This window comes from Cucurbita pepo, chromosome LG15 (genome assembly GCF_002806865.2).
Source record: "Cucurbita pepo subsp. pepo cultivar mu-cu-16 chromosome LG15, ASM280686v2, whole genome shotgun sequence".
In the NCBI taxonomy this organism is placed as follows: Eukaryota; Viridiplantae; Streptophyta; class Magnoliopsida; order Cucurbitales; family Cucurbitaceae; genus Cucurbita; species Cucurbita pepo.
Window position 1 is genome coordinate 1,096,967 of NC_036652.1, and position 17,123 is coordinate 1,114,089.

At 37.8% G+C, this 17,123-nt stretch overlaps 2 protein-coding genes and 1 long non-coding RNA gene across 4 annotated transcripts; 1 reads left to right on the forward strand and 2 right to left on the reverse strand.

Annotated features, from left to right (window-relative positions):
• Positions 1-2,023: 2,023 nt before the first annotated feature.
• Positions 2,024-5,173, reverse strand: LOC111811175. The gene is made up of 2 exons (XR_002817508.1): positions 5,064-5,173; positions 2,024-2,934 (listed from the first exon to the last, which is right to left on the reverse strand). It is a non-coding gene; the product is annotated as an uncharacterized LOC111811175 (long non-coding RNA).
• Positions 5,174-9,250: 4,077 nt separating this feature from the next.
• On the forward strand, positions 9,251-11,959 carry LOC111811960 (cyclin-dependent kinase inhibitor 3-like). The gene is made up of 3 exons (XM_023699042.1): positions 9,251-9,713; positions 11,049-11,252; positions 11,464-11,959. The coding sequence occupies exons 1-3, from the start codon at positions 9,361-9,363 to the stop codon at positions 11,531-11,533; spliced, it is 627 nt and encodes a 208-aa protein (XP_023554810.1). The 5' UTR covers positions 9,251-9,360; the 3' UTR covers positions 11,534-11,959.
• Positions 11,960-13,113: 1,154 nt separating this feature from the next.
• On the reverse strand, positions 13,114-16,995 carry LOC111776271 (thiamine-repressible mitochondrial transport protein THI74). Of its 2 annotated transcripts, XM_023655681.1 has the most exons (4): positions 16,667-16,995; positions 15,914-16,569; positions 15,394-15,817; positions 13,114-13,780 (listed from the first exon to the last, which is right to left on the reverse strand). In XM_023655681.1, the coding sequence occupies exons 2-4, from the start codon at positions 16,445-16,447 to the stop codon at positions 13,464-13,466; spliced, it is 1,275 nt and encodes a 424-aa protein (XP_023511449.1). In that variant the 5' UTR covers positions 16,448-16,569; positions 16,667-16,995; the 3' UTR covers positions 13,114-13,463. The 2 variants fall into 2 exon arrangements, with proteins under 2 accessions (XP_023511449.1, XP_023511448.1); XM_023655680.1 differs by having other exon boundaries at positions 15,914-16,995.
• Between the last annotated feature and the right edge of the window lie 128 nt (positions 16,996-17,123).

The following is a 17,123-nucleotide window of genomic DNA, read 5'->3' on the forward strand; positions in this document are numbered from 1 at the left end:
CTTTTAAATAAGAATATTTAACATTTGTAACAGATGTCAGTGATGCGTTATGACTCGTAAATATTTGATATTTGAATTTTATGAGATTTTAGTTATTAATGTTCGGGTTGTAACCTACCGAGTCTAAAACCCTATAACTCATTAAGTCGACCGACTTAATTTTGATTATTTTTACAATTTTATGTTCTCGTAAAAAAAAAATTAGGGTTAGAAATAAAAAGCGAGAATATAATTATTAAAAAGCATATAGAATATGATTGCCCACCAGCCCTAAGTAGGGTCACTCTAGGGATCATTATTTTTGGACCCATACCCTTATAATTCATATCATATCTCTTCCACCACCACATCAAAACAAAAATAACTTTCAGCTTAAGACAAACTCTTTTAAATGTATGTTGGACATGCATGTATCGTCCATGTATATGTATATGTATCTATATATATATATATATCTATAGGTTATTTACTATTAGCGATATTTTTCGTTTCTCGAACGAGTGTCTAGGAACATTAGAGATTGTACTAAGACTACAATGAGACTCGAAAAAAATTTATAGCCATGAGTACAAGACCTCAGAATCCAAATCCGAGCGTGAAAACTCTATTCGTAGCATTTGAAGCCTTAGGTGAAAAATCGAGTCACGGCTAATATTTTTCAACCGTCTTGTCTTGTGAAGAATGTTCAAATGGGATGAAATTGACACATATTTTCAGTAGAAAAAGACCCGTCGTCAATGATATCATTATAAAAAATTGACCCGAAAAAGATATGTAATAGTTTATTCCCTATTTGTTTAATTTCTAAGCTAGGTAAACCAGCTGTTGGAGTTGGGGGTGGAACCTTCTTAGCCAGTCGGGCCACTAGACTACTGTAATGGGGCGCCCAAACTCTGACACTTCATTGGACCAAGACCAACAAAGGGTCACGAGATTTCATTCCAATTTTCGAGGCCTAAAAGCTCGATGCTCTGATATAAAAAAAAAATTAGTGGGGTCATGTAGGTATGACTGCCTCTCCAACTTAGTAAATGGCTCAATTTTTTTCGATCCGGATAAAGTTGCTTCTCTCCCATGCTATATTCATACTTAGCAACTACGACACCAATAATTCTACAAATTTATTTATTTATTTATTTTCTCTTTTTCTTAAAAAAAAAAAAAAAAAAAAAATTCCACAATTTATTTTTATTTTTATTTATTTATTTTCTTTTTTGAAAAAAAAAATTGTGGAAGAGAAAGTGAGTGTTCATCATTTGGTGTATTGCATGCGAACTCACAAGTCATAATCCAAATATTTGATAAGACATACATTCAAAGCATCCAATGTTTACTCCAATTTTTTCTTTCTTTATTTTTATTTTTATTTTTATTTTTATTATTTTCATTTTTTTCCCTACGAAATTTATTTATAAATATTTTTATTTTATTATTTTTCATTTTCTAATGCACCGTTCACTGATTCTTTTTGTGTCATTTTTTAACTTTTCCTTATAAACTTCCGTTCAAGGATTAAAACGCCTACTAGTAAAAGGTTTCTACACCCTTATAAAAAATGTTTCGTTCCCCTCTTCAACCGATGTGGGATCTCACAATCTACCCCCTTGGGAGCCAACGTCCTCGCCGGTGCACACCGCCCGGTGTCTATTGCCGGTGCACACCGCCTGGTGTCTATTGCTGGTCGCACACCGCCTGGTGTCTATTACCGGTGCACACCGCCCGGTGTCTAGCTCTGATATCATTGTAACAACTCAAACTCGTTGCTAGCAAATATTGTTCTATTTGGATTTTTCCTCTCTGACTTTCCCTCAAAGTTTTTAAAACGCATCTACTAGGGAGAGGTTTTCACTCTCATCAGAAATGTTTCACACTCACATACATAATATTATCTCATATTTCGTAATTTTGAACATGAATTTATATGAATTCAAATAATTGAAACGATTCTCGTTGGTTGACATTTTTGTTTTTCAGTTATCTCAATAGTATTCTCTCTCAAAAGTTGCATCCTTGAGCGACATTGGAGGGAGAAATTGCTCTTTCCTTGTGCCTATTTTACTGTAGGAGGTTGATTTACAGGTACATCCTTTGTAATTTCGTGGTATACCCATGGACTGACAAGTTCCTATTTGGAAGAATGCAACTACTTAACTGTCGTAGTTTCGACTCCTGCCAATAGTTTAACACACTCTTTGTTGTTACTATGGAGTCCTGAAGCCCAAGAAGATTTTACTCGTTGGTGTCAATTAGGTGGTCTGTGGACTTTTGTTTCTCTCCACGATGCTTTTGGACTAATAGGTTAAGGATGTCATGTTCATAACTTCATCCACTCTAGTCCTGTGATACGTAACGGGCAAAAGCAGACAATATCTGCTAGAGGTGAGCTTGAGCTGGCATGGCTCGAGCATCCCCGAGCAGACTTTCATCAATTGTCATCCCAACCAACTTCTGCAGCCCTGCCCCTGCAGCAGGTTCTATAGCCAGATGTGTCAAGTCCTCCATTGTTCTTGCCCGACAGACTGCCCTTTAGTTGCCTTGCTACCACCACGACAGCGCAGTCCGACATCACAGCCTGATGATTCTTCAACATTAGAATCCAAGACCGATATTCGCGGCCGAGGTTGTTGGTTGTTTATGCCTAACCTGTGGAACTTTCAGAACTACCCCAGATCTTAACATTGTTTTGAGATTCTGAATCATCGACACGGTCAATACAACGAACATTACCACGAATAATATAATAGATGTATCGACTAAAAAGAATCTATGATTGTTATCTCTATCCCGACTTACGCACGAGTCTACCGACAGGACTGCTGCTAACTTCACTGGGAAGCTGAAGAATATACTCAGGGATGGTCGAGCCAACCAAAGGCTGATCAACCTCATTACTAAAGTTGTTGCAATTGTGACCCAACAAGCTGTAAGTTTCAGCTGAAATGTATAAGAGAATCAACCACTCACAAAATCAGTATAACTTTGAGTTCAACGTAAAGGGCGAGAATTTGAAATATACTTTAACCAGTTAGGTTATGCTTAAGTCGACTTTGGAGTGAGAATTTGCAAGAAAGCGATATCATGCGATACTTCATCAACAAAAATCGACATTACTAATGTAGAGACAAGTAGTGTTCATTGTCCTAACACCAGTTCAAGTAAGAAAAGACCATCTAGTGCCCAAACTTTTCGTAAAGGAGACTTGATTCATAAGATCAACTCATCTACACGTAAACTTCCTAGGATTCAGACCAAGATTTAGAATTTGAATTTGGCACTTGATGGTCCCGACATTCTCCTACATCTTCTGCGATATGACTGTGTTCTTACTTGTCATGAACTCTTCCAAGAGTGAAGACTATAGTCACAAACCAACACGTGTCATTTTAGCATGTATTATCTCACTCACATGATTTTTAGGAAATTTTCAAGAAGTCGATCCCACATTGGTTGGAGAGGGGAACGAAATATTCTTTATAAGGGTGTGGAAACCTTTCCTTAACAGACACGTTTTAAAAACCTTGAGGGGAAGTCCGAAAGGGAAAACCCAAAGAGGACAATATTTGCTAGCAGTGGACTTGGGCTATTACATCCTACATACCTCCAAGTTAAACATGCTTAACTTCAGAGTTCATATGATTGAACTACCTAAAAAAGAATGGTACAGCTTGTTAGTATGAGTAGTAACTGTGAGATCCCATATTGGTTGAGGAGAACGAAGGATTCTTTATAAGGGTGTGGAAACCTCTCCCTAGTAGACGCGTTTTAAAAACCTTGAGGAGAATCTTGAAAGGAAAATCCCAAATAGAACAATATCTGCTAGTGGTAGGCTTAAGTCGTTACAGTAACTATCAATAGTTTTAAACATTCCCTAATCATAATTTCATATCCTTAAAATCGCTTTCAATTGGATGTAGTCTCAGTTTATCCATATACAACTCTTTTACTTGGGTACCGAGTAACATAATATCTTAACAAAGTTCAGCACTTACTATATGCCTTTAATGGGTTTCCCTAACAATGTTGTCGAGAACTATCGAGCCGATCCGCAGCTAAGGTCGTATAGATTCAATACAACTCTGTGAGACTCCTTGCATTGTGAGGTTGCAAACACAAACAGCATTACTCATTATTTACATGTTGGTAATTGTCAAAGCAATTTAGGAGTACAATGGGTATTGAGCTTGAGCCAGAGTCCCACACATGGGAAATAAAGACATCTACTTACTGAGATCCCACGTTGGTCGGAGAGGAGAACGAAACTTTTCTTATAAGAGTGTGGAAATCCCTCTCTAGTAGACGTGTTTTAAAAACTTTGAAGGGAAGCCTGAAAGAAAAAACCTAGAGAGGACAATATCTGGGCTTCCCCCCGAAGTTTTAAGACGAGACTCATCTTAAAACCTTAGGGGAAGCCCAGAAGGGAAAATCTAAAGAGGATAATATTTACTAGCGATGAACTTGAGCTGTTACAAATGGTATTAGAGTCAGACATCGAGCAATGTGCCAGTTAGGACACTAGGTCCCCAAAGGGGTGGATTGTGAGATCCCACATTGGTTGGAGAGGAGAACGAAACATTCCTTACAAGGGTGTGGAAACCTCTCCCTAGGCACGTTTTAAAAACTTTGAGGGGAGCCCGAAAGTGAAAGCTTAAAGAGGACAATCTCTACTTACGGTGAACTTAGTTCTTACAAACTAAAACGTCAGACATCTTTCCCAAGGGCAAGGGAATTTTGAAGAGCCAAGAAGTTGTATTCAAAAGAATCCAAGTAAAGGAACGAAACCCAAATTCATTTCATTGCGTAAATAAATCAAACACTTCATGTGCATCACTACAAGCAGAGCAACCAACAACAGGAAGAAAGAAAATCTCAAATCTCATACTTAACCAATTAAAGCCATAAACATGTACTGAAAATCATACAAATCAATCATAAACCATGAAACGATAGGCAGACGCAATAATCAAATCCCAGAACGCAGAAACAAAGAAACGTCAACAGATTATGAAGAAGAAAGAATCGCAGTGATCTGAGAAATGGAGAAAGGGAGAAGAAATTGATGATACCCATTGAAGAAATGAGTCATCGGCAATCAGAAACCACGTCGATGGTGGAAGCCGCGAAGAAACCGATCTGTTGAATGGCTCAATATGTGGAATGGAGAGTTGTTTGAACCATTCTTAACTCACATTTATGAACCATATCCAACCCATTTTATATTTTGGCCTACCGAGATTCCAGAGCTGTGAAATCTTATTAATCGGAGAAAGAAACGAAACATTGGTATGAAAACTTCTTTCTAGCAGACTCGTTTTAAAATTGTGAGGCTGATGACGATACATAACGGGTCAAAAAGTACAATATTTGCTAACGATGGACTTGAATTGTTACAAGTGATATCAGAGTCAAACGCCTATGTTACTCGGGCACTAGGGTGGATTGTGAAATCTCACGTCCGTTGATAAATAAAACATTTCTTGCCAAAGTGTGGAAATGTCTTCCTAATAGACAAGTGTTTAGTAAATATGTCTGCACAGTGACACAATCGCGCTTTCGAAGGCAGCGGATTAGCGATTGTGCGGTACTCACTTTCCAGCGACAAGTGAGCTTAAGCCAATTTGTTCTTGCGTCGCCTACGGCCAAGCGACGTACGATCGAGCCTCTAGCCTTGATTTTAAAGTAAGGTTTTAGAAAACGAGGAGAGAGAGATTTTAGAAAGAGAGATTTTGGAAAGAGACATTATATAAGCAAGTAAGAGAAAGATAACAATGGCTTAGCATATATAACCTTGGGTAGGGAGAAATTGACAACTAGTCATATCCCCTATACTACATTATGAACCATTTTAAGTCTGTCAGGCCTAGAATCGCTTGTCATGGGCATGCGGCCATGGGCAACATGCCCTGGACAAGCATGACAGTGACACTGTCAGGCCTAGAATGAAAAGACATGACAAGGGTTGGCTTGTCATGGGCATGCGGCCATGGGCAACATGCCCTGGACAAGCATGACCGTGACACACAGCTTGCTCATTAGTGTGTATTTTCTGCAATTCAACATCCCTGTAGTTTTTTTCTCTTGAATTCTCCATATGAAACCGCTCCAATAAACTTGATGCATATCCTTTTTTAGAGAGAAAATAACCATCCTCACCTTTCTTAATTTCCAAACCTAGAAAACAATCAGCTTCACCTAATCTTTTCATTTCAAAACGAATAGACAAGGCATCTTGGAGATCATTAATTTCAACAATATCATCACCAGTAATAATCATGTCATCAACATAAAGTAAGAGCATGGTGCATCCAATTGTTGTTTTCTTACCAAATAAGCTCGGATCAGCACATGAAGACTTAAAACCACAAAAATTAAGATATCGAGCAATCTTACCAAACCAAGCACGAGGAGCTTGTTTGAGTCCGTACAATGCCTTCTTAAGCCTGCACACATAATTAGGATATTCCTTAGATGTAAATCACGATCCAACTCTCCGTACAGGAAAGCATTTTTCACATCAAGTTGCCATAATTTCCAGCCTTTACTGGCAACTAAAAAGATGATTGTCCGTAATGTTACCATCCTTGCGACTAGACTGAAGGTCTCATCATAGTCTCGACCATATTGCTGAGAGAACCCACGAGCAACAAGACGAGATTTGTGTCTATCAATTCTACCATCAGCTTTTTTCTTCACCTTGTAAACCCACTTACAAGTAATTAAGTCGGAATCATGAGGCTTTGGTACAAGTTCCCAAGTGTCATTTTTTTTCGAGTGCTCAAATTTCTTCCATCATTGCATTTTCCCATTCTCAAATTTCTTTAGCTACTTGAATTGTATTATTTAGGTGCTTATGGCTTGCCAAAGATCCTATTNGTTCAAACTTCTGTACCAATTCGGTCGATCCGGAATGGATCGGTTAAACATTCTATTAGGGAGCCTGGTCTTGACTCTGATGTGTGGTATTCATTCTCGTTCGGCTCTTGGAATCACATCTAGCCGTGGTTGGAACAGCTCGAAAAATCCAACCACTTCACCTACTTCATTACCCCCAACCCTTTCTCGTACCTCTATTGAAATAGAATGGTTTTACCAGTACAGTATCAGAATTAGGAATACGAGTTACAGTTAAAGAAGGGAATAGGAGTTTACCAGTAGAGTAGAATAATTAGGAGTCTTTTACCAGTAGATAGAGTAGAAGTGAAGTAAAGGACTGCAGTTTATCAGTAGAGTATAAGAATTAATTAGGAGAGGAGTAGTAGAAGTTTAACAGTAGGGTATCAGTTCAGTAAAGGACTTCACTGTATAATTTCGACTCATTTTCACTTGTATCTCCCATAAAAAAAAACAAGACAGAACAGAAAATTAATTAATGTCAACTACAAAGTCAGACAAATAACCTGATAACTTTTTTTTTGTCTTTCACGATTTTTTCTTGTGACAACTTCAATATTTGTAGTGGTTTATGTACTCTCTTCGCTTGAATGTCTGTCGCAATTGAAAAATCTTCTCTCCCTAACGTAGAATCATCACGAAAAAGTGCAACAGTAGTTGTACTTTTGTTGCCATCTGAATCATCTTTGTAACTTGAGATTTCATCAAACACTACCTCACGAGACACAGTAACCATCTTTGTTTCCAAATCCATACACCTCCAACCCTTTCTATGAGTATCATAGCCAACAAAGATGCATTTTTTGGCCTTCGGGTCAAGTTTAGTTTGATTATGTTTCAGTATATGAACATAACAAATAGACCCAAAAATACGAAAATAACTCACATTGGGTTTACGATGATAAATCAGCTCAAATGGTGATGATTCTGTCCCTGGCCATGGAGGCAGCCGATTTACAACATGGCAAGCTATTTGAAAAGCTGATGCCCATAACTCTCTTGGAAGACTCCTCACATGCAGCCAAGACAAGCAAACTGACGTAAGATGAGCTAACTTGCGCTTAGCCACCCCATTTTGTTGCGGGGTTCCTGGACAAGTCAGTTGACTCTGAATCCCATGCTCCTTACAATACTCCATAAAATCATTTGAAAGAAATTCCCCTCCATTATCGCGCTTGATTTTCAATTTAAATTCTTTTTCCACTGCATGCTTAAACTGAATAAACTTTGAAAAAGCTTCACTTTTGTATTCTAAGAAGTATACCCAACCGAAGCAAGAGAAATCATCCACAAACACCATCACGTAATGAAGTCCGGTATAGCTTGCTGTTCGCGTCGGTCCCAAAAGATCAGAATGAATCAATTCCAATACTGTTGAAGCTCTACTCTTTGAGCTTGTGAAAGGAAGACGATGAGACTTACCATATTGGCAACCTGGACAAACCTCAGCATGCTGAATATCTTTAAAGACAATGACACTATCAAGAAGTTGTTTTACGGATATTTTCTGCAACAACTGAAAACCCACATGACCCAACCGAGCATGTCAAAGAGTTGAGCTTGCATTATGACCAACTTTCTTGATATATTCATCACTAGCGGATCAAACATACAAAGATTCTTTTCTTAGGTGATACAAAAATTCATCACTAAATTATGACAGACACACACTTGAAAATTCATAAACGGATTAAGTTACAAACAACAACGGATCTAAAACTAATTATTAGTATTTTAACTTTATAAATTATATTATATTATACATAAAATTTAATTATTAGTATTTAATAGGTTTATTAGATATTTGAAAATTTTAACTTATCTATTATTTACAAAATTTAAATTAATTACACAAAATTAAAATTAAAATTAAATAATCTCTAATCTATTTTTAAATATTTATTTAACCTAAAATTAAAAAAATAAGAGATTTATTAGTCACCCTTAAAAAAAATTAGAGATCAAACTTATAATAAATATAAATTAAATTAATAAGTTACATGGGTGGTGTTGAGTTATTGTTTCGTCGTTTATTCAAAATATTATTTTTTAATTAAAATAAAAATGATAGTTTGTAAAATATTTAATTACTCGTTTTTAAAACATTTAATTAAAAATTTTAATTCAATATTTATATATTTTGAAAAATCTTACAAATAGATAAATAAAAGTTATTTTAGAAGTGGAGGATAAATAATACTAAAATAATACTAAAATTAAATTTAAAAAAAAAAATATATATTTTGTAATAAAAAAATTTATATTTATTTATTAATTTTAATTTAATCTAAATTAATTTTATTTTCGAAATATATATATATATATAAATGGGGAACCGTTCACCCAATCCCCAACCCTAACTCTTAGCAATTTTTCCCGCGCTTTCTCTCTCTCTCTCTCTCTCTCAGAGCTCTGTTCATTGAGAACGGAAGAGAGAGATCCCAAGAACCCTACTCTCATTCTCTAACATTCATGGGAAAGTACTTGAAGAAATCCAAACTTACTGGCGACATAGCTCTCATGGAAGTCTCAATGCTGTCCTCTCAGGGACTCCGTCCAAGAGCTGCTAAAACCCTTGCCTTAAAGCGCCTCAACAAGTCCTCCTCTCAATCTGCCGCTGCTTCCAGCCCTACGCCGCTTTCTTCTTCTTCTTCCTATTTGCATCTTCGGAGATGCCGGCTTGAGAACGGCGAGTGTTGCAGAGCTCGCTTAACTACTGAATGTTCCTCGACTGGTTCACGCTTGATGCGGGATTCGGTGAATTCGGAGAAGAGTGGAAATGTTTCGGATGTCGAAGACTGTCGGGAACTTGGAGGTGAAAATTGGTATGGTTTCTAGAACTTTTCTGGAAGTATTGTTATTTTTGTTCAATTTTAGCTCAGTGTTCTTTGATTTATTGGCTGCTATTTTATTGTCGTTTTCGTCCATATTTCGTTTTCCTCTGTTAAAATGGTTGTCTCTAGTTCATCGGTTTCACTGATTTCCCCTTTTTTGATCATATTATATGTATGTCTTCGGAATTTTGTTTGCTCGTAGGGTTGATGTATTGATTTTTAGTAAAATAGATGGGCTCACTCTGCGAACATGTGCTATCGTTTGACTATTACTATGCTCGTACTGGGTTTTTCCCCTTTTATTGACTTCACTATCCACTTCACATCCTGTAGTTCTATTGTTTCTATCTGTGGCTGTAGTGCATCTTTCGTGAAAGGCTAGTTAAGCTGATAAGATGTGACTTTAGGAGTACTTCTTTAGTATATGCATCTGTTGAATTTTTTGTTGCTACATCAACTTTTGGCATGAAAACTTTGGATAATGTGTCGGAAATAGCCGAAATAGCTCGAGTAGAGGACTGAAAATCCTCGTGTCACCAGTTCAAATCTAGTATTAAAATAAGGATAATGTGTCGAAAATGACCAGAATAGCTCAGTTGGTAGAGTAGAGGACTGAAAATCGTGTCACCGGTTCAAATTTGGTATTAAAAGAAGGATAATGTGTCGGAAGTGACCGGAATAGTTCAATTGGTAGAGCAGAGGACTGAAAATTCTTGTTTCAGTTCAAATCTAGTATTAAAATAAGGATAATGTGTGAAAAATGGCTAGAATAACTCAATTGGTAGAGCAGAAGACTAAAAATCCTTTGTCACCCGTTCAAATATGGTATTAAAATAAAGATAATGTGTCGGAAATGGCCGAAATAGCTCAGTTGGTAGAGCAGAGAACTGAAAATACTCGTGTCACCCGAGTTTTACTTGCATAAATTTGATTGAAATAGTTATTGCCTGCAGCATATGTCGTTTTCTTGGGGCTGAGCCTAGTTTGGTACTTGAAACGTGTAGGTAACAAGAAGTTTTATTTTATAAAAATCTATTTTGTGCCATATTTTGTACTAATAGCCAAATTTGAGCTTGTCCCATTGGCATATTCCTTCCAAGAGATTCGATGCCGTGCAGTGTGTACATGAAAAGTAAACGCTACTTGGAAAAAGAAGGGATAGTGAATTTAATTAATGTATTCTTAAGGGCAAGCTTTTGAACTACTTAGTCGAGTCGATCAAGCATAAACAGATTATTTTTTCAAAAACTAGTTGGAACCTCAGTATTCTAAAACTCTTCGGAGGTTTACAAATTTTCACTAAGTGATTCAAGCCCTGTTGTGTAGGGGAACTGCAGAAAAAATACACGGCAGCATGGCTAGGGATTCAAGCACCAACGAAACACCTCTTTCAACAAGGACGGAGATGAATTCATGTTCAACCAAATCAAGAGGACAGATGGAATTGCTTAAAAGTTTCCCTACAGCAAATGATATAGAGGAGTTCTTCGCACAGGAAGAACTATGGCAACAAAGAACATTTATTCAGAAGTAGGTGAAATAATTTATCTTTATGATATGTGCTTAGATTAGAAAATCATTATCAAGATTATGTTTAGATAGTGTTGCTAGAGCCAACTCTATGAATGAACTATAGCAGCAGTGAGCTCAAGAGCGAGTTGATCGAGTTGATCGTCAATTTTTGTGTAGGATATGCTTTTCTGTCATGTCGATCACCTTACATGTGTGTGGATCTTTGCAGGTATAACTTCGACTTCGCAAGTGATATGCCCCTCCCAGGACGATACGAATGGGTGCAAGTGGCTCCTTAAGTAGCTACGATCTCAAATATCTCTATCGAGCTCGCGTTGGGGATCCCGGGATGGGTGGAAGACAGGCATTGAGCTCTCCATAGTACCACAAAGTTAGGACATCTCATACTAACCGGCTTTTAATCCATCTTTAGTTGGAGACATTTGGGGAAATGGGTAGTATATATGCATTTGTAATACTTATGTTAGCCGCTTGTGCGGTCTATATGTGGGGTTAGTTTGTCTTGGAAAGTAGTAAAATAGTGTACGTACTTTCTCACTGTTCATACTTCCGTTTGTAATCGCAGCACCAAATGAAGAAGATTAGCATCGAGTGGCAGTTAGTTTGGGGAGCCAACATCATCAGATTTAGGAGGCGGTGATTTAATTAGTTGATTTTGATCCAATTTTAAATAAAATTGAGTCAAAGTAGTTATAAATTACAAACAAATGGTCTAAATTCACTACTTATTAGTGTACATCCAACCCGTTCACTTCAGAATCTAATCCAACCCAACTCGTATTATAAGAGTTGGGTTAGGTTTAAAAGGATTTCGAGTTTCGGATGAGTTTGTTTTCTGGAACTTGATCCGGTTTGGATTGAATTTGGGTTCGAAATTCAAATTATTGAGACAACCTAACCTAACCTAACTCGAAAACCTTAAAAAAAAAGAAAAGAAAAAGGCCCAAGCCTACGCTGGAGAAGCCTAACTCGAAAACCTTAAAAAAAGAAAAGAAAAAGGCCCAAGCCTATGTAGGAGAAGCCCTGCTACATGGCGACATCTACACTTTGCTTAGTGTAGAGTGTATCGAACAGGTAGAGTGTCTCTCTCTCCTGTTCGATACACTGAGATTGAATTAATAACTATTTGTTTCTCTATCTGCTCTTCGATACACGAGATTAAATTAACAATTGTAATGGTGAAGTACGCTTTTCCATCGTTCTCATCTTACTCATTGTCTCTCTACTTTGTCTTCATCGTTCTCGTCTCATCCATCGTTCTCATCTTACTCATTGTCTCTCTACTTTGTCTTCATCGTTCTCGTCTCATAGTGTTCATCTTCGTCGTTTACCTCTATTTCTCCGTTGATGTCATTCTCATCTCATAGCAGACGTCGCAGTCGCTCGCTAGTCGCCTCTTTATTTCTCCATTGGACTCTCTTCTCATTTCCTATTTCTCAATTAGACCTCTTCTCTGTGTTTCTTGTTGAACGTCATCACCGACTCTCTCTCCGCTCGACATTCCGTTCCACTTCTGTCAGACTTCTCCAATCTATATTTTTCATTGGACTTCTCCACTTACTTCTTATCTCTTCTCAATTTGGAACAACCTAAACTCAACCCAAAAATAGAGCATTGTGAGTAGTGAAAATTTTCGAATTGGGTTAGGTTGCGAATCCAACCAACTCGAACTTTTGACCCGACCCAGACCATGTACACCCCTACCCCTACTACTCATGAAAGTAAAGTTCTAGGTTTAAATTGATATAATTACTAGTTTGACATAATGGATTTATAAACTACCCGACCATTGCAACAATACACAAATAGATCGACCACAAGTCAACCAAGAGAGTAGGCATACAAAGACAAGTGCAAATCAAAGCAAATAAGTGATAAAGAAACTATATCAACACCAAACCATCCATTTACCATAACATAGTTAAGCAATTGGCTATTTTCTTTCAGAGATGAAAAACTCCTACTCGACAGCTATATTTACTTCCATCCTGTATGTGCAGAAAACCCTTTTTGAGTATGCTTTGATCTGTTGGTATAACATATTTATGAATCTGGAAAAAAGAATGATAATCTTTTAGAGGAGCTATTACTCCAAGATCCTCTGTCGTTCCTACTCGACGTTCTTCTATCTGTGTGTGGTGTGTTTTTGCAGATTTGATCTCAACCTGTAGGTGTAAAATGGCTAATAGGAACCAGCTTTTGCATACACTATGAAACGCTAGCCGATTCTTGCCTAACTGATGCACTGTGATCATGATCATCAGAAATTACACTCTCACTTGGCAATTCGATTGACGCGTCTTTGGAACAGCTGAATGCATCAGTTGGAATGTTGATGCCAATGAAACCGATCATGACAGCCACCGCGCCGAGGTAATCCATGAGATGTGGGGCATTGCCTGTTATCGAATCGACAATGGCAGCTAATGGAACTTGAATTGTGAGACCAGCTGTTGCTACTGTTGTCGTGGTTAGAAGAACGGCTTTTGCCCACAAGTAATCACTCAGCACATTATCCAACAATCCTGTACATCAACAGGAAGTCCCAGTTCAATATAAGATATGAATATAATACAAACACTTGGAAGAAGGATGAAAAGAAATATATACCCTACAAACATGAAAAGAAACAGAGAGATCCCACGTCATTTGGGGGGAGAACAAAGCATTCTTTATAAGGGTGTGGAAACATCTCCCTAGCAGACGCATTTTAAAAACCTTTTGGGAAAGCCCGAAAGGGAATGCCCAAAAAAGATAATATCAGCTAGCGGTAGGCTTGGATTGTTACAAATGATATCAGAGCTAGACACCGGACAATGTGTCAGCGAGGAGGCTGGGCCCTGAAGGGAGGTGGACACGAGGCGGTGTACCAGCAAGGACACTAGGTCCCGAAGGGGAGTGGATTGGGGGTCCCACATCAATTGGAGAAGGGAACAAGTGTCAGCGAGAATGCTGGCCCCAAAGGGGGGGGGGGTGGATGGTGAGATCCCAGATCGGTTGGGAAGGAGAACGAAACATTCTTTATAAGGGTGTGGAAACCTCTCTCTAGTAGACGCGTTTTAAAAACCTTGAGGGAAAATTTGAAAGAGAAAACCCAAAGAGGACAATATCTGCTAGCGATAGGCTTGGGCGGTTACAGAAATCATGTGAACAAACTTGGTGTACATAAGGCAATACAAGATTTGTCAAGAACTAGGAGGAAACAGTGGTACAAAACATGGAAGCACTTCGGAACGGTGCTAAAAGTAAATTCTAAGCAGTCATTACAAGTGCAATATCTTTATTGTATTGCATTGCATTACAGTACTTGGGGCTAGTTTGGGACGACTTTTTGGAATAGTGAAAAGTATATCTGGGCCGATTAAAAACACTGAAAAAGCACTCAATTATTGTTAATGCTACTTCCAAAAGTAAAGAATATGTGTTATCACATAAAAGTAATTTTCTTAAAAAGCCGTTCCAAACTCTCCATTGGAAGGCTAGCCCTCAGCTCGTACTGCAAGTTCTCTTAATGCCTCCTTCATCATGCATAGTTTATGATGTTGCAAAATGCTTATATAACAAGACCAAGTTCTTCAAACAATTCCATGCATGACATCTATGAGGGTGGGTTTGAAACAATCAAGTGCCCGAGCACCATGAATAAGAGATAGGATTCTTGAAAGTCAAGTTCAAACATCTACTAAATAGTGCTTACGTTGTGGTAATTAGCCACCCAAAGGTTCTGCACTCCTAATTTTTTTATAATAAACATCAAAGGGGTATATATTTCAAAAGAAGAAGCAAGAACAGCCAAGGGGCCGAGAGTAGAGAGCACCCCCTCCCAACTACTACACACTACACAAAAAGAGCCTACCAGTCCCTAATAATCATTAACAGGCTGTTGTTACAAAGGAATCTTTTTGTGTAAGGCTATCCACCAAGAGGGATTAGAATCTCCTAATGCACCATGTTCAATAGAAAGATTCATGAAAATCATGTGTATTTTAGGAAAGTATGTTTATTCAAGGTTTAATACGTCGAACCTCCAAACATCCAAAACAAAGAGCATACAAGCTTCAAATAGGTGCAGAGAGCTAACAATCCCAAAAAAATCAACGAAAAAGAATAACTAAGTCTGGTAAAGATGTTTACGGACCTTTAGCAACAATCATGCCGACTTCCTTCCAAGTCCGCAAGTGAAATGGTTCCACTTGGGCGAATTTGATTATAAGGGCAACAGGAAGGAAAATAACAAGGTTGAAAAGCCCAAGGAACCCAAGAAATTGTGCCATACTAGCTTTGCCAGTTGTCTCATCATCATCCGGCAGTTTCTTGCGAATAAGGGTAATGTATACAGCATATAAACCTGCTGAGACAAGCGAAAGAACGTCACCAAGTAGAGGATTTGAAGAAGTCTTCAACGTCGTCTCAGATTGCGAGTCCCCCAGGCTGACAATTATTGTGCCTCCCATACAAAGGAGAACACTGGCAAGCTTCACCCATGTAAACTTCTCACCCAAGAATGCTAGAGAAACCAAAAATGTAAAGAGGCTGGAAGCACTGCTAAGGATAGTATTCGACTACAACAAAACAAAGGAAAGGGAGCTATGAAATCCAATGTGATAAAATCAGCAATGACCAATATAACAAAAGAGAGGAACTGGATCATCACTTACTGTAACAGTAGTATACTTCAATGATAGATTAAAAGTGAGCTGAGCAAGGAACCAAAAAGGGCATATCAATAAGCTAACTTTCGCTACTCTCATGCGTGTCCAACGCCCTTTTTCATCCACTTGTTTGTCGTGAGATGAGTATCCTGTCTCTGAAAGTATACTTTCTCCCTTCAAAATTGGTCGTCCATCTTCCAAATGCATATGCAGGGAGGGATTGTAATGATCAACATTTGTAACAAGATCGGTTTCTCCAAGAAGTATGGCCTGCTCTGGTTCCTCCCTCAATTCTTGTAATGCATCAAAGTTTTTGTGTTTCCAAAACAACAAACTTCCATACTTATCCTCCAAGAAGCGTGCAATTTCAACAATGGGGATGTAAATAACAAACAATGAATTGCAGATGTATGTAACAAGGAAGGGTGAAACACCTTCATCAACAACGGATTGAACCACGAAACTAGCAGCTATCCATATGGTTGCAACCAAAAATATGTAAAACAAACCGATTCCCCATCTCCAAACTTCATTTTTCATCTCTTGCAAAAGCAGATACAATTTATCCCAAATCCAAACCACAAAAACCCTAAAAAGACAAACCTATTCTTTGTTTATAACAAAACGCAGCCATAAATTTCACTCTCCAAAGCAAATTTAACCTGAACGCAACCAAAAAGACACTCAAATCCAAGGAAGAAGAAAAGAACACGAATCAGAACAGAGTGCAATCAAATTCCAGAAGAAGGTAATATTTACAGGTATCATCGAAATGGAAAAGCGCAGATTTGCAATCTAAATAACGATCGAGGTCCGAAGTCAAACACATGCGTCAGAAATCATAGAAGCGTTATAGAATTATCATCTTCCCTGTGCACACCATGAAATCCAGTCGTGAATTTTGGTACTAATTTAGGCCAATGGAAGATTCATGCGGTAGAATGAAAGAACCGGAGAAGAAAAATGTAACCTCGGCGGCGAATCAACAGGAACCCAAAGAAGAAATTGAGAGAAAATATTGTTGGGACGTCATGGCAATTTCAGTGACCAATAACTTGAAGAATCGTCAAATGATTGTTCGTCGTCAAAGAAGCATCCACATAATTTCCAATCTTCTTTTAATTATAATAATAAAAAATAAAAAAACAAAAAATAAAACTGTTGATTTTCTTTTTTCTTTTCTTTTCTAAAAATTAAGCTAACCTTTACTATTTTT

What these genes read in the sequence shown, in the direction of transcription:
- LOC111776271 (XM_023655681.1), bottom strand. Translation starts at nt 16,447, where the DNA reads ATGAAAAATGAAGTTTGGAGATGGGGAATCGGTTTGTTTTACATATTT. An exon ending in TGAAGTATACTACTGTTACA is followed by an intron (nt 15,818 to 15,913) that starts GTAAGTGATGAT and finishes GTTTTGTTGTAG; the next exon opens with TCGAATACTATCCTTAGCAG. An exon ending in CGGCATGATTGTTGCTAAAG is followed by an intron (nt 13,781 to 15,393) that starts GTCCGTAAACAT and finishes GTTGATGTACAG; the next exon opens with GATTGTTGGATAATGTGCTG.
- LOC111811960 (XM_023699042.1), top strand. Translation starts at nt 9,361, where the DNA reads ATGGGAAAGTACTTGAAGAAATCCAAACTTACTGGCGACATAGCTCTC. An exon ending in GAACTTGGAGGTGAAAATTG is followed by an intron (nt 9,714 to 11,048) that starts GTATGGTTTCTA and finishes CCTGTTGTGTAG; the next exon opens with GGGAACTGCAGAAAAAATAC. An exon ending in CAAAGAACATTTATTCAGAA is followed by an intron (nt 11,253 to 11,463) that starts GTAGGTGAAATA and finishes GGATCTTTGCAG; the next exon opens with GTATAACTTCGACTTCGCAA.